The sequence below is a fragment of the Chiloscyllium punctatum genome, chromosome 49 (assembly GCF_047496795.1).
Source record: "Chiloscyllium punctatum isolate Juve2018m chromosome 49, sChiPun1.3, whole genome shotgun sequence".
Taxonomy (NCBI): domain Eukaryota; kingdom Metazoa; phylum Chordata; class Chondrichthyes; order Orectolobiformes; family Hemiscylliidae; genus Chiloscyllium; species Chiloscyllium punctatum.
The window spans coordinates 26,872,425-26,885,900 of NC_092787.1; the positions used below are offsets into that span (position 1 = coordinate 26,872,425).

Genomic DNA, 13,476 nt, shown 5'->3' on the forward strand with positions numbered 1-13,476 from the left:
AGCCTGTTCGGACACCTCTGTGGCAGGATGGACTTTAACCCCTTTCAGCCTTTCCATGAACCCTCAAACTGGTAGTTGTAGATATTTTTAAGCACCTGTTCAGATATGTAATTACTTCCTTCTGGAGCAGGTGGGCCTTCTGGCAAAAGGTGAGGATATTACCATTGTACTACAAAAGCCCTCTGCAATAAGGTCGTAGAGGAGTACTAAAACTACTACTTTTACCTAAACATCAGTCGATCCTGTTCTTTTCTCTTAAGATGGAGATGGTTTCTTATCAAGCTATTCAGAGATGTTAACACATCTCTGGGTCTCCATCAATGTGGACTTCAACAGTTTCCTCATTTCCCCTACCTCACCCTAGTTCCAAACTTCCAGCTCAGCACTATCCCCATGACTTGGCTGGACTTGTCCTAACTGCCTGTCTCCTTTTCCACCTATCACCTTCATCCCCTCCCTCCCCACTCCCACCCTCCTCTCGCTTATCTCTCCACGCTTCAGGCTCACTGCCTTTATTCCTGATGAAGGGCTTTTGCCTGAAATGTCAATTTTGAAGCTCCTTGAATGCTGCCTGAACTGCTGTGCTCTTCCAGCACCACTAATCCAGAATCTGGTTTCCAGCATCTGCAGTCATTGTTTTTACCTTCTATGCTGATCATGATTAGTTTGGGTGGTGGTACTTTATGCACCTGCAGTTTTTGCAGGATTTTAATCAAACTGGATTTACTGTGATAGACATAATTTGGTCTACACAGTTTAATACTTGAAACAGAAGATTCTGATGATTTTTCAGCCACAACAAAATGAGAGCCACAAATTCTTATGGGTGCACCAGACAATTACTGAGTTGACAACATTCAATAAAAGTGGAAACATTGGAAAGTCAAGTTTAATTCCTTACATGCAATCACAAAACCCAGATCAAGCTTAAGTCTTAGGCAAAAGTGCATGGGTGCTAATTTCCTTTCCCAGCATTCAAACTTGAAGAATGCATATAAATTGAGTACATTTCAGAAAGTGAAGATAGTTATTAGTTATAAATATTTTTATTTCTTTACAAAAAAAAAGGTTTGATTTCAACTCCGGTAGGACTTGGGTACCATGAGAAGTGTCGCAGCAAAATTCTCCTGGAGGAGTCTGTCTATTATCAGTGCAACAAATGTCTCATCTGAATCCTCAAACTTTTCATCTGTAACATGCTGAGGCCAGATGCTGGGCTGAAATGACCAACCTGTTAAAAAATCCAAACATAGGGTGAATAGACAAAACTTATCATGTGTTATAAAATGTGCCTTAAATATTCCAATGTTTCAAAGGTCAGTAAAACTGAGCTAAAGGAGAAAACATTAAAGGTTTCAATGGCCTAGTCAAATAGGGTTTAAGCAGTATTAAAAACGAGCAATATTTAGGGAATGAATTTCCAGAAGTCACAGCTGCCAACAGTGGGACCAAATACATGGGGAATTGTGTAATCAGGCAGAGGGGAAATGCCTGAATCAGGTTACAGCAATAGCTTGAAGAGGTATTTTGAACAGAAGAGGATTTTTTTTTTGAAAAGGAGACACTGGTGGATTGAAAGCCAAAGTGAATAAACCCAATAAGGAATGCAGGAGAACATTGTGGACCAGTATGACAGGGTGTGGTGTTACGTGTAGGCCACAGAATTTTGGATGAGCTCAATTTCAGATCAAAGTTTGAGGTCAGCCAAAGCATTGGAATGGTAAAAATCTCTTAAGTTTTTAAAAAAATGAGTTTGGCAAACAAAAGTAGACTTGCTGATTGAAAGGATACAGGATCAGAACTCAGCTCAGAGTCAAATGAAGCAAAGGGGTTGGAGACTGATCTGGAAAGGGGTAGAATTAGGAAATAGCTTGTGGTGGGATCTTAAGTTTAATATAGGAACTCAAGTATATTTTAAGGAATCACATGATGTACAGCTCAACTCCCTGGTTTCCTGATTGTTCGTTTAACTGACCACCTTATCTGGACTTCCCACACATATAATGGTCAGACAGCTTAGGAAATTTGACATGTCCATAAGGATCTTTAACTTTTGCAGAAGCACCATTGAAAGCATACTATCTGGCTGCATAATGGTCTGCTATGGCAACTGCTCTGCCCAGGACCGTAAGACTACAAAAGGTTATGTGCTCAGCCCAGACCATCATGGAAGCCAACGTTCCATCCATGGACTCCACTTACACTCTTCATTGCTGCAGAAAGACTGCCAATATCAAAGACTCCACCCACCCCAATAAGGCTCCTATAATCTCTTCCATCAGGCAGAAAATACAGAAGCTTGAACACATGTACCAATAGGTTCAAGGACAGCTTCTTCCCTTTTGTTATTAGATTGATGAATGGACTGGCCGCTAACTTCAAATAATGTTGATCTATCTTATGTGCAGCGTAATCTTTATGCCTCACTGTCTAAGCACCCTACGATCTATGTGCCCTTACTATAATTTGTCAGTGCTGTTCGCAAACAAAGCTTTTCACTACTTAGGTACACAAGACAATAAATCAAAGTTAAAAGAAAATTGTAAAACCTTAAATTGAAACTTTGACATTTTCAAAATCAACTTGGATATGGGTTGGCATTCTAGATTTCAAAGGCTTACACTAATTTTAAAAAGATGTGCCTTCTCACTTTTGGCTGTCCTCTGCCACCAATTACTTCCCTTGTTATCCTTTTAGAAATTCTAATCATCTTTTAAAAGACGTTTGATCAGAAGCTTAAACGGACCAGCCACATAAATACTTCAGTTACAAACAGGGACTTCGGTACCAAGTGGCTCACCCAACCTTTCCATCACCTGAAAAGCACAAATAGATGGAGTTTGTTGTAATACCATAATATAGGAGCAGAATTAGACCATTCAGCCCATCATGATTACTACACCATTTTATCATGGCTAATACATTTTCTAGCCCCCATCTTCCTGCCTTCTCTTTATAACCTTTGATCCCCTTCGTAATCAAGAGGCTATTTATGTCTTGAATACACTCAATGACTTGACTTCCACAGCCTTCTGCAATGAATTTTCAGATTAACCACTCTGAACAAATTCCTCCTCATCTCAATTCAAAAAAAAAGTCATCCCCTCACTTTAAGGGTGTGCCCCCAGGTCCTAGACTCTCTCAATGGAAGCATTTTCATTTCCACCCTATCTAGGCCCCTCATTCTATATTTCAAGATCCCCCCTCATCCTTCTAAACTCTTATCAAGTACATTCCCAGAGTTATCCACAATTCCTTGTGATAAGTCCTTTATCACATTTTTCTTGTGAACCCGTCCTTTGCCGACACATCCATCCTTCGATACCAGCCCAAAACTGCTCACAATATTCCAAATGAAGTTTGACCAGAACTTTATACAGCCTAGCAGTACATCTCTAGCTCTTGAAATTAATGCTAACATTCCACTTAACTTCCTAAATGCCAAAAGAAATTGCGTGTTAACCTGAAAGGAATCCTGAATTAGGACTCCCTACTTCAAAATTTCCAAAGCCGTTCCCCATTTAGAAAATAGTTTACACACTTCTACCAAAAGTGTATAACTCACTTTCCCACATTGTATTCCATCTGCCACTTCTTTGCCCACTCTCTTAGCCTATCCAAGTCCTTCTGCAGCCACCCTGCTTCCTCAACATTACCTGTCCTTCCAGCTAACTTTGTCACCTGTGAACTTAGTTTGCCCTCCATCCCATTATACGTTAATAATATGGACAAAGGAAATAGCTGTGGTCCCAACACTGATCCCCTGCAGATCTCCACTAATCACAGGTTACCATCCTGAAAAAGACCCCTTAACCCCACTCCCTGCCTTCTGTCTGTCAGTCAATCCTCTATCCTAGGTGAAAGTGAGTACTGCAAACGCTGGACATTAGAACCAAGAGTGTGGTGCTGCAAAAGTACAGCCAGCCAGGCAGCATCCAAGGAGCAGGAAAATTGAAGTTTTGGGTAAAAGCCCTTCATCAGGGATCCTCAATTCTAATCTTGTCTATAACACTAGAGGCTCTAATCTTGTTTAGCCATCTCCTTCAGAATTCAGCCGTATAATCTGTCTAATCTGGGTGATTTATCCACTTTCAAACCTTCCAGCTTCCCCAGGACCTTCTCCTTAGTGTTGTCCACGACACTCACCTCTGCCCCCTGACACCCTTGAAATCCTGGTATGCTACTGGTGTCATCCACTGTGAAGATTGATGCAAACTACCTATTCAGGTCCTGACTATTTCTTGGTTTTCCCCATTACTACCTCTACAGCCTCAATTTCCAAGCCAACTCTTGCTTCTTTATAAACATTCTCAATGAGAAAATAGGAAGCATGGTTACTAAGTTTGCAGATGACACCAAAATTGGTGGTTATAGTGGACAGTGAAGAAGGTTATATAAGAGTACAACAGAATCTCAACTGGGCCAATAAGCAAAGAAGCGGCAGGTGGGGTTTAATTTACATAAGTGTGAAGTAGTGCATTTTGGTAAGACAAACATGAGCAAGACTTGCACAGTTAATGGTAGAGCCATGGGAAGTGTTGTTGAATAGAGAGACTTAAGGGATCAGGTACATACTTCCTTGAAAGTGAGATCACAGAGGGACAGGATGGTGAAGGTGGTGTTTGGCAAGCATACCTTCATTGGTTAAAGCATATGAGCTGCAATATCATGTTGTGGTTGTCCAGGACATTTGTGAGGCCACTTTTGGAGCACTGCATACAGTTCTGGTCACCCTGCTATAGGGAGTGTTATTAAATTAGAAAGAGTGCAAAGATGATCTACAAGGATGCTATACGCACTGGAGGGTTTGAGTTATAAGGAAAAGCTAGGAATTCTTTCCTTGGGCCAAGATTAGAGTGGTGCTGGAAAAGCACAACAGGTCAGGCAGCATCCGAGAAGCAGGAAAATCGACGTTTCGGGTAAAAGCCCTTCATCAGGAATAGAGGCAGGGTGCCTGCAGGGTGGAGAGATAAATGAGAGCGGGGTGGGGGTGGGGGTGGGGGTGGGGGTGGGGAGAAAGTAGCAAAGAGTACAACGGGGGTGGGGATGAAGGTGATTAGTCAGAGATGAGGGTGAAGTGGATAGGTGGAAAGGAAGATAGGCAGGTCGGATAGGTCATGGGGACGGTGCTGAGCTGGAAGTTTGGAATTGGGGTGAGGTGGGGGAAGGGGAAATGAGGAAACTGGTGAATTCCACATCGATGCCCTGGGGTTGAAGTGTTCCAAGGCGGAAGATAAGGCGTTCTTCCTCTAGGTGTCGGGTGGTGAGGGAGCTGCGGTGGAGGCGGCCCAGAACTTGCATGTCCTCGGCAGAGTGGGAGGGGGGAGTTGAAATGTTGGGCCACGAGGCGGTGTGGTTGATTGGTGCGGGTGTCCCAGAGATGTTCCCTAAAGCGCTCTGTTAGGAGGCGTCCAGTCTCCCCAATGTAGAGGAGGCCGCAATGGGAGCAAAGGATACAATAAATGATGTTGGTGGATGTGCAGGTAAAACTTTGATGGATGTGGAAGACTCCTTTGGGGCCTTGGATGGAGGTGAGGGAGGTGGTGTGGGTGCAAGTTTTGCAATTCCTACAGTGGCAGGGGAGGGTGCCAGGAAGGGAGGGTGGATTGTTGGGGGGGGGGGGGTGGGTTGTGGACCTGACCAGGTAGTCATGGAGGGAACGGTCTTTGCGGAAAGTGGAAAGGAGTAGGGAGGGGAATATATCCCTGCTGGGGGGGTGGTCTGTTTGGAGGTGACAGAAATGTCATCAGATAATGTGGTTTATGCGAAGGTTAGTAGGATGGAAGGTGAGCACCAGGGGGGTTCTGTTCTTGTTACGGTTGAAGGGGTGGGGTTTGAGGGCGGAGGTGCAGGATGTGGACGAGATGTGTTGGAGGGCATCTTTAACCACGACAGAATGGAAATTGCGGTCTCTAAAGCAGATGACCACCTGGTGTGTTCTGTGGTGAAACTGGTCCTCTTAGGAGCAGATATGGCAAAGGAATTGGGAATACAGGAGGGCATTTTTGCAGGAGATAGGGTTGGACGAGGTGTAATCCAGGTAGCTGTGAGAGTTGGTGGGTTTGTAAAAAAAGGTCAGTGTCAAGTCAGTCGTCATTAATGGAGATGGAGAAGTCCAGGAAGGGGAGGGAAGTGACTTCTTTCCTTGGAGCATAGGAGGTTGATGGGTGACTGGATTGAGGTTTATAAAATTAGGAGCACATAAGATGAATAACAAAGGTCTTTTCCTGAGGATGGAGAGTTCAAAACTAGAAGCATAATTTTAAGGTGAGAGGAAAAAATGCCAGGGACCCAGGTTCGATTCCAGCCTCAGCCGACTGTCTGCATGGTATTTGCACATTCTCCCCGTGTATATACGTGTGGGTTTCCTCCCGGTGCTCTGGTTTCCTCCCACAGTCCAAAAGATGTGCAGGTTAGGTGAATTGGCCATACTTAACACTTTGTGCAATTAGGTGCATTAGTCAGGGATACGGTGGCTCAGTGGTTAGCACTGCTGCCTTACAGCGCCAGGGTCAATTCCAGCCTTGGGCGACTGTCTGTGTGGAGTTTGCACATTCTCTGCGTGGATTTGCTCCGGTTTCCTCCCACAATCCAAACATGTGCAGGTCAGGTGAACTGGCCACACTAAATTGTCCATAGTTGTTGGGTGCATTAGTGGGTGGGTTACTCTTCGGAGGGTCGGCGTGAACTGGTGGGGAATTCGAATTCAAAAGTGGTAAATATCGGTAATGAAACGAACGCAAACAAACCTAAGTGATTATGGCACCTGGGACACGTTGCCACTGTCCAAGAGTGTCCAGGGAACCAGGAGAACTGCTCCTCCGCCGGCCAGTGTCTGTGTACAGCGGCCTTCTTGAAAGTGAGTACCTGGAAGCGAAGTCCCTGGGGGTTCTGGAAAAGCTGCACCGGGACCCTGCGCTCGCCGATCACCGTGTCGTTACGCTGGGCTAAAGCCAGGGCGCTGGCCACGAACTTGAGGTCCCGGCTGGCGGCCACCTCGAAGCCGCATGATCTGCACAGTAAGAGCTCATCTGGGGAACTTCTCTCCTCCTGGCTGGCGTTGTGGCCGCTCACGGCAGGCAGCAGCCACCCCAACAGCAAAGGCACCAACACCTGCCACATCCTCCGGGCCGCTTCTCTTAACTGCTTCAAAAACTTTTATTTTCTTTGGTTCGCCTAGACCCCTAAAAAAGTGATTTAAAAAGAAATCTATAAACCCCATTCAGTTCCTAAGTTTTGCCTGAAGCTTCCCCGATGTTATTACACAAGCCTTTGTATCAAATATGTATCTATTTTACTCCTCTTGTAACTGTAGCCTCCCCACGGCTGATGTTTAAACGAACACCACACAGGAGGGCAAAGATGGATCTCGCTGCATTTAGGGATTCTTCAGACTATTTTCACCCCCCTGCTGGCTGGAGGATTCCAATTCACTTGATGGTGCTGGGGGAGGGTTCAAAAGGCTATTCGACCAGTCCTGCCTCTGCTGGTTCATTTGACAGAACCATCCATTCAGCCTCCCTCACATCCTTCCCATGTTTCCCTTGTTCATCTCTTTGGGGGAAAAGGCAACAATAGCTCGTGTTTCTAAGGCATCTTTCACTGAGGGTTGCTTAAATAACAGCACATAAAGCTAGTCTGCAAGTCACCCTTTATTTACTTGTCAAACAATGTGGCACTGGAAAAGCACAGCAGGTCAAGGCAGCATCTGAAGGGCCGGAAAGTCAACATTTTGGGCATAAGGAATGAGAAAGGGGAAGAAGGCTGAGATAAATAGAGGGGTGTGGGACTCTCCTAATCTTCAGATGCTGAGCTTGCCCAACACCATACTTTTTGGCCCTGACTCTTGCATCTACAGTCCTCACTTCTGAGGTAAAAACAATGACTGCAGACGCTGGAAACCAGATTCTGGATTAGTGGTGCTGGAAAAGCACAGCGGCTCAGGCAGCATCCATGGAGCTTCGAAATCGACATTTCGGGCAAAAGCCCTTCACTTCCTCCTAGTTGCTGAAAATCTTACTATGAAGCCTCTTCCAAGGGTTTAGGTCAGAGTGGTGCTGCCAAAGCATAGCAGGTCAGGCAGCATCCGAGGAGCAGGAAAATTGACGTTTCGGGCAAAAGCCCTTCAGAAATACAGACAGGAAGCCTCCAGGGTAGAGAGATAAATGGAGGGGGATGGGGCTGGAGAGAAGGTAGCAAAAAAAAATGAGTACAATAGGTGAATGGGGGTGCGGATGGAGGTGATGGATCAGGGGAAGGTAGCAAAAAGAGTACAATAGGTGAATGGGGTGGGGATGGAGGGGATAGGTTGGGGGGAAGGTAGCAAAGAGTACAATAGGTGAGTGGGGACGGAGGTGATAGGTTGGGGTGGGGAAGGTAGCAAAGAATACAATAGGTGAATGGGGGTGGGGCATGGAGGTGATAGGTCAGAGGGAATGATGGAGCAGGTAGTTGGGGAGATTGGCAGGTAGGACAGGTCATGGGGACAATGCTGAGCTCTTCCAAGGGTGCCCATCTTAAAGAAGTTCTCCTCCTCCCCCGCCAAGGATCTCAGCAAGTCTGTCTCCCACTCTATTTCTCTGCCCCCCCCCCCAGTCATCTCCTCTGCCCTGAAGCTACTGCCCTCCTGCATCCACCTATCCCCCAAACCTCTATTTATCTCTCAGTCCACTCCCCCCATTCCTGTTGAAGGATTTTAAGCCCAAAACATTGACATTCCTGCTTCTCAGATGCTGCCTGACCAGCTGTGCTTTTCCCGTACCACACTTTTTGACTGACTCCCCAGCATCTGCAGTCCTCACTTTCTCTTAGCTCAGAGTCAGTCCTACGCACTGAGGAGATTCTAAATCTCCTGTTAATTTTTTTCTTTACAGCAAAAAACAACAGGTGTACAAATCTTTATTAAATTTCCGCCATCAGGAAGAAGGAAGAAACCCAAGTGGCCAGTGACAAGTAGTGCTCTTCTCCTGTTAATATTGGTCAGCTGGGATTTTCCTGATTGGCCCTGGATAACAACCATAATCAAGGACCTTAATCAATAGATCCATCTGGTTCCAATCACTACAGTTGCCAACTGTATTTGGACATAGTCTGAGAGATTGTTCTGATGAGCACCATGACTCACTTTCTTGATATGTCCATCTGCACTGTGATATGCATAAGAAAATTGACAGTTTAGACTTGTGTTAGACTTCAGTTGAATAGAGTGCAAGGGGATTTGACTGCAGGCTCTTGAGAGAACATAAGTGCATGTGAGTAGGCTCTTGAAAGAGCATCAGTGCGCACGTGCCCACTATTGAGAGAGGGCACACTCACTTTTGAGAGACCATGAGAGATTGGCATGGTGGCTCAGTGGTTAGCATTACTGCCTCACAATGCCAGGGACCAGGATTCATTTCCAGCCCCGGGTGACTGTCTGTGTGGAATTTGCATATTCTCCCTGTGTCTGTGTGGGTTTCCTTCAGGTGCTCTGGTTTCCTCTCACAATCAGGTTAGGTGAATTGGCGATAATAAATTGCCTATAATGTTCATGGGTGTGTCGGCTCGGTGTATTAGTTAGGAGTAAATGTAGAGCAATAGATTGAGAGAATGGGTCTGGATGGGTTATTCTTTAGAGGGTCGGTGTGGACTTGGTGGACCTAACGGCCTGTTTCCACACCGTAGAGATTCTATGAAATTTACAGCACCCTGAATGACAATGTGAAAAAGGTGCTTACTCTTGTGAACATGGTTTTAAAAGTAGGATTGCTCTTTTAGAACAGGAAGTTTTTTTTTCCTCAAAGAATTGGGCAGTATTGGAATTCTCTCCAGAAGGTCAAGCAGCAGCCGAGGAGTAGGAGAATTGACTTTTCAGGCATAAGCCCTTCCTGCTGTGCTTTTCCAGCACCACACTGTTGACTCTGATCTGCAGTCCTCACTTTCTCCTACTCTCCTGAGAAAGTGTGAATTATTCAGTATTTTAAAGGCAGAAGTAGTTAGATTCTTACTAAGTAAACATTGAAAGCCTTGCGGATGCTGAAAATCAGAAACAAAAACAGAAGTTACTGGAAAAGCTCAGCAGTCTGGCACCATCTGTGGAGGAAAAAACAGAGCTAACGTTTCAGGTCCAAGATAATCACAACATTTAAAAGGCATCTGATGGGTATGTAAATAGGAAGGGTTTGGAGGGATGTGGGCCAAATACTGGTAAATGAGATTAGGTTAGGATATCAGGTCGGCATGGACGAGTTGGACCAAAGGGTCAAGGTCCGAGATGTACACCTCTTTGACTCTATTACCCTCCTTCTTCAAACACAATGTGGACTTACGACCTCATTACAATAACGACAGATGACATCACACGGATGAGGGCCCGCCCTCTATCTTCTATTCGTCGGAAATTAGTGATTGACAGCATAGCATGTGATCGCAATTGTCCAACTGGTGATTGGGTCGCGCGCGGCTCCAGGTCGTGAGCGCGCTGGGTTTAAAAACATTTCAAACGGCGTATCCGTTAGTCGCTCAACTGTCTGAAGGGGATAAATGGCGTGGGAATGACCGAACACTACCAGCTTTTTCGGGGGTGGGAAAGAAATAAAATTGCTGAGGGATGATGGCGGGGGAGTGTAATCAGGTCAGGAAAAGTTACAGAAACAAAATCAAAAGTTGATGGAGAGGCTCAGCGAGTTAGAGAAAAATTACGAATCTGTTCTTGATGTTTCCTCACTTTGTAAGAAGGATAATCCCAGGGAGAGCCCTGTTAAAATGGATTGTTTTTTTTTAAACGGGCAGCGTTCATACTTCAGTATCAGTAGGTCATGGGTTTGAGTCTCCATTGGGAACTCTCGGGCACAACAATTAGACTAACGCTCCTATTGCAGGACTGAGGGGGCGCCGCGCTGTCGGAGGGTCAGTGCCGAGGGGGCGCCGCGCTGTCGGAGGGTCAGTGCCGAGGGGGCGCCGCGCTGTCGGAGGGTCAGTGCCGAGGGGGCGCCGCGCTGTCGGAGGGTCAGTGCCGAGGGGGCGCCGCGCTGTCGGAGGGTCAGTGCCGAGGCGGCGCCGCGCTGTCGGAGGGTCAGTGCCGAGGGGGCGCCGCGCTGTCGGAGGGTCAGTGCCGAGGGGGCGCCGCGCTGTCGGAGGGTCAGTGCCGAGGGGGCGCCGCGCTGTCGGAGGGTCAGTGCTGTGGGGGAGCCGCGCTGTCGGAGGGTTAATATTTCCAATAATACTTTGTACCAAAAGCATGATTGTGATCATGCGTAAAAGAAATAGCTGTTTCTGCAAAGTGAAATTTTGGTTTGGTAGCATCGTGACAATATTATTGAACTGCGTCGGTGAGTCACCTAGAAGTTCAGTTTAATGATATACCGACAAGTATTCAGAGCCCACTGTGACAATTGGTGACTTGGCTAGTGAAGAAAAACTAGTAATGTTGACTGTGAATTTACTGGATTGGTATAAAGGTTTGTTTGATTATTAATGTCCTGCAAGGAAGGGAATTTGTCATTATCCCTTGTTTGTAGTATGTGACTACACGCCCAGAAAAATGTAAATATCCTCTAAAATAGCTAAACAAGCTGTTAAATTGTTTGGGATAGGCAATAAATAAATGCTGAGCTTTGTGGTTACGTGCATACCCAGTTAATGATTTTATTTAATGAATTGTTTTCCCTTGTTTACAGGCCAGTATTTATCCCTAAACCAACATTGTTTTAGTAGTTAGTTTGGCATTACCTGCATCTCTCAGCTATTGATAGAATCTTTCAGTTTCCCTATCAGAATTTGTTATTATTAGCAGTGACTGCAGTTCAAACACTATCTACTGGCTGTTAAATGCTTTAGATCAGAAGATAATGGAAGTGGCTATATCAATACAAGAACAAAACTGTTTGAAATTCATTGTAGATTTAGCAGCATCTGTGAAGAGAACAACAGAATTAATGTTTCAGATTCCTTGGCCTTTCTTGAGAAGGAATGGAAATATGTTTTCTTTACCTGATGCCTTATTAGGCCTGAGGAAAATAAAACTTTCTAAGGTGTTTAATAGACCATGTGAGATGCTGTGACTGTTTAGGCCAAATATTCAGAGAAGCAAGTGGCTTCAGTCACTTGTTTATTCCTATTTGATCCTCTGCGAAAATATCTCAGGCTTTTGTTCTAATTTGGAAATTGTTTGGAATAATTGAATGGGGCAATGCAGAAAACCAGATAAAGCTAAGCATCCCCTGAAAGAGGGAAAAACCAATTATACAGCAGTTAATCCAAGCTAATATTTGGGAACAATTTTTGTTTTAATCAAATTAAGTGTAACCACATCATAAGTGAATGATGTAATGAAAAAGAAATTGGAATGTTAGGTGTTAACATTAAAATTATCATTGGTGACATAAAACACAAGGAGCAGGAATATGACATCTAATATCTTGGCCTGATCTGACCAAGATAACTTGAAATATTAATTCTGTTCCAATATTAAGAGTAAGCTATCAATCTGGGTATCTTTTAAAGCATTTACTCTAGGTTATTGATGCATTTGGTGCCAACTTTGGCTCACTAGCAAATACAGGAATTGCCGGAGAAACTTCTGAATGGTTCTGAAGAAGGATCACGGGACTCAAAACATTGACACTTTTCTCCTCAGAGGCTGCTAAGCTTACTGAGTTTCTCTAGCAATATCTATTTTAACTCGTTTCAGATCTCCAGCATCTGTAGTTCTTTGTACTTGATAACACCCAGTCTGTGTCAGAAGAATTTAGTGATAGAACAAACCAGGATTTGATCATGTAATCTAGCTAGTGTTTGAGGCAGTGCTAATATCATTTAGCTGCATTTTCAGACGTTCTGTCTTTCAGGTCAGATATAATATTAAACCAAACCTCTTTAGCCAGAAGCTAATGATATATTTCAAAATTCAACTGCTCTTGTTATTACAGGTGCTGCAGTAACTTGCTGAAAATTGCAATTTTATCTGTTGTCATACTGAAAATGTGTAACCATTCATTTAATTTATTTAGAGCAATTCCTACCAGCTGTTGATCAACCAGAGGCTGGACCTGGAAGAAGGAGCTGATCTCTTGGATCCAGATATACAACAAAAACTTGATGAAGTAAAAGATCTGATTCGACGTGAAATACAAAAAGAGCTAAAAATCAAAGAGGGAACAGAGAATTTGCGTAAAGTGACAACGGACAAGAAAAATCTGGCTCATGTGGAAAATATTTTGAAAACCTCAAATCGCAAATTGAAACGTCTGCATTGGGAACTTCAGGAGCTGAATGCACGAATTATGGTTACAGATAAGGACATTCGAGGAGGTGAGTGCAATTTGCAGCTGAACCTTAGACCAGACGATCTAGCCCTTTTTCTGAAGATAAAACATAAGCTTTATATCTCTACAAAACTGTGATTGCATTGGAATGCAGCTTAGTATTGAACTGTGACAGCGAAAAGGAGCTTGAGAAATGCAATCGGTGATAATTTCTTGATTCAACTGTTGATAT

General features: G+C 44.4%; 2 protein-coding genes across 3 annotated transcripts in view; one reads left to right on the forward strand and one right to left on the reverse strand.

The window, feature by feature from the left end:
- Positions 1 to 867: 867 nt before the first annotated feature.
- LOC140469457 (protein cereblon) lies at positions 868 to 7,358 on the reverse strand. 2 transcript variants are annotated; one of them, XM_072565995.1, is made up of 2 exons: positions 6,750 to 7,358; positions 868 to 1,231 (listed from the first exon to the last, which is right to left on the reverse strand). In XM_072565995.1, the coding sequence occupies exons 1-2, from the start codon at positions 7,120 to 7,122 to the stop codon at positions 1,077 to 1,079; spliced, it is 528 nt and encodes a 175-aa protein (XP_072422096.1). In that variant the 5' UTR covers positions 7,123 to 7,358; the 3' UTR covers positions 868 to 1,076. The 2 variants fall into 2 exon arrangements, with proteins under 2 accessions (XP_072422096.1, XP_072422097.1); XM_072565996.1 differs by having other exon boundaries at positions 1,081 to 1,231; positions 6,868 to 7,358.
- A 3,116-nt stretch (positions 7,359 to 10,474) lies between these two features.
- LOC140469458 (serine/threonine-protein kinase N2-like) overlaps positions 10,475 to 13,476 on the forward strand; it is a 53,476-nt gene continuing 50,474 nt past the window's right edge. The window contains exons 1-2 of the mRNA XM_072565997.1: positions 10,475 to 10,612; positions 12,990 to 13,290. Of these exons, the coding sequence (XP_072422098.1) occupies positions 10,589 to 10,612; positions 12,990 to 13,290 (325 nt within the window). The 5' untranslated portion in view covers positions 10,475 to 10,588. The remainder of the gene's footprint in view (positions 10,613 to 12,989; positions 13,291 to 13,476) is intronic.

Bases quoted from the DNA above. Each gene is read 5' to 3' on its own strand.
- LOC140469457 (XM_072565995.1), bottom strand. From the start codon at position 7,122: ATGTGGCAGGTGTTGGTGCCTTTGCTGTTGGGGTGGCTGCTGCCTGCC. The intron at 1,232-6,749 runs GTTTGTTTGCGT...ATTTTTTAACAG, and splicing joins CAGGTGCCATAATCACTTAG to GTTGGTCATTTCAGCCCAGC.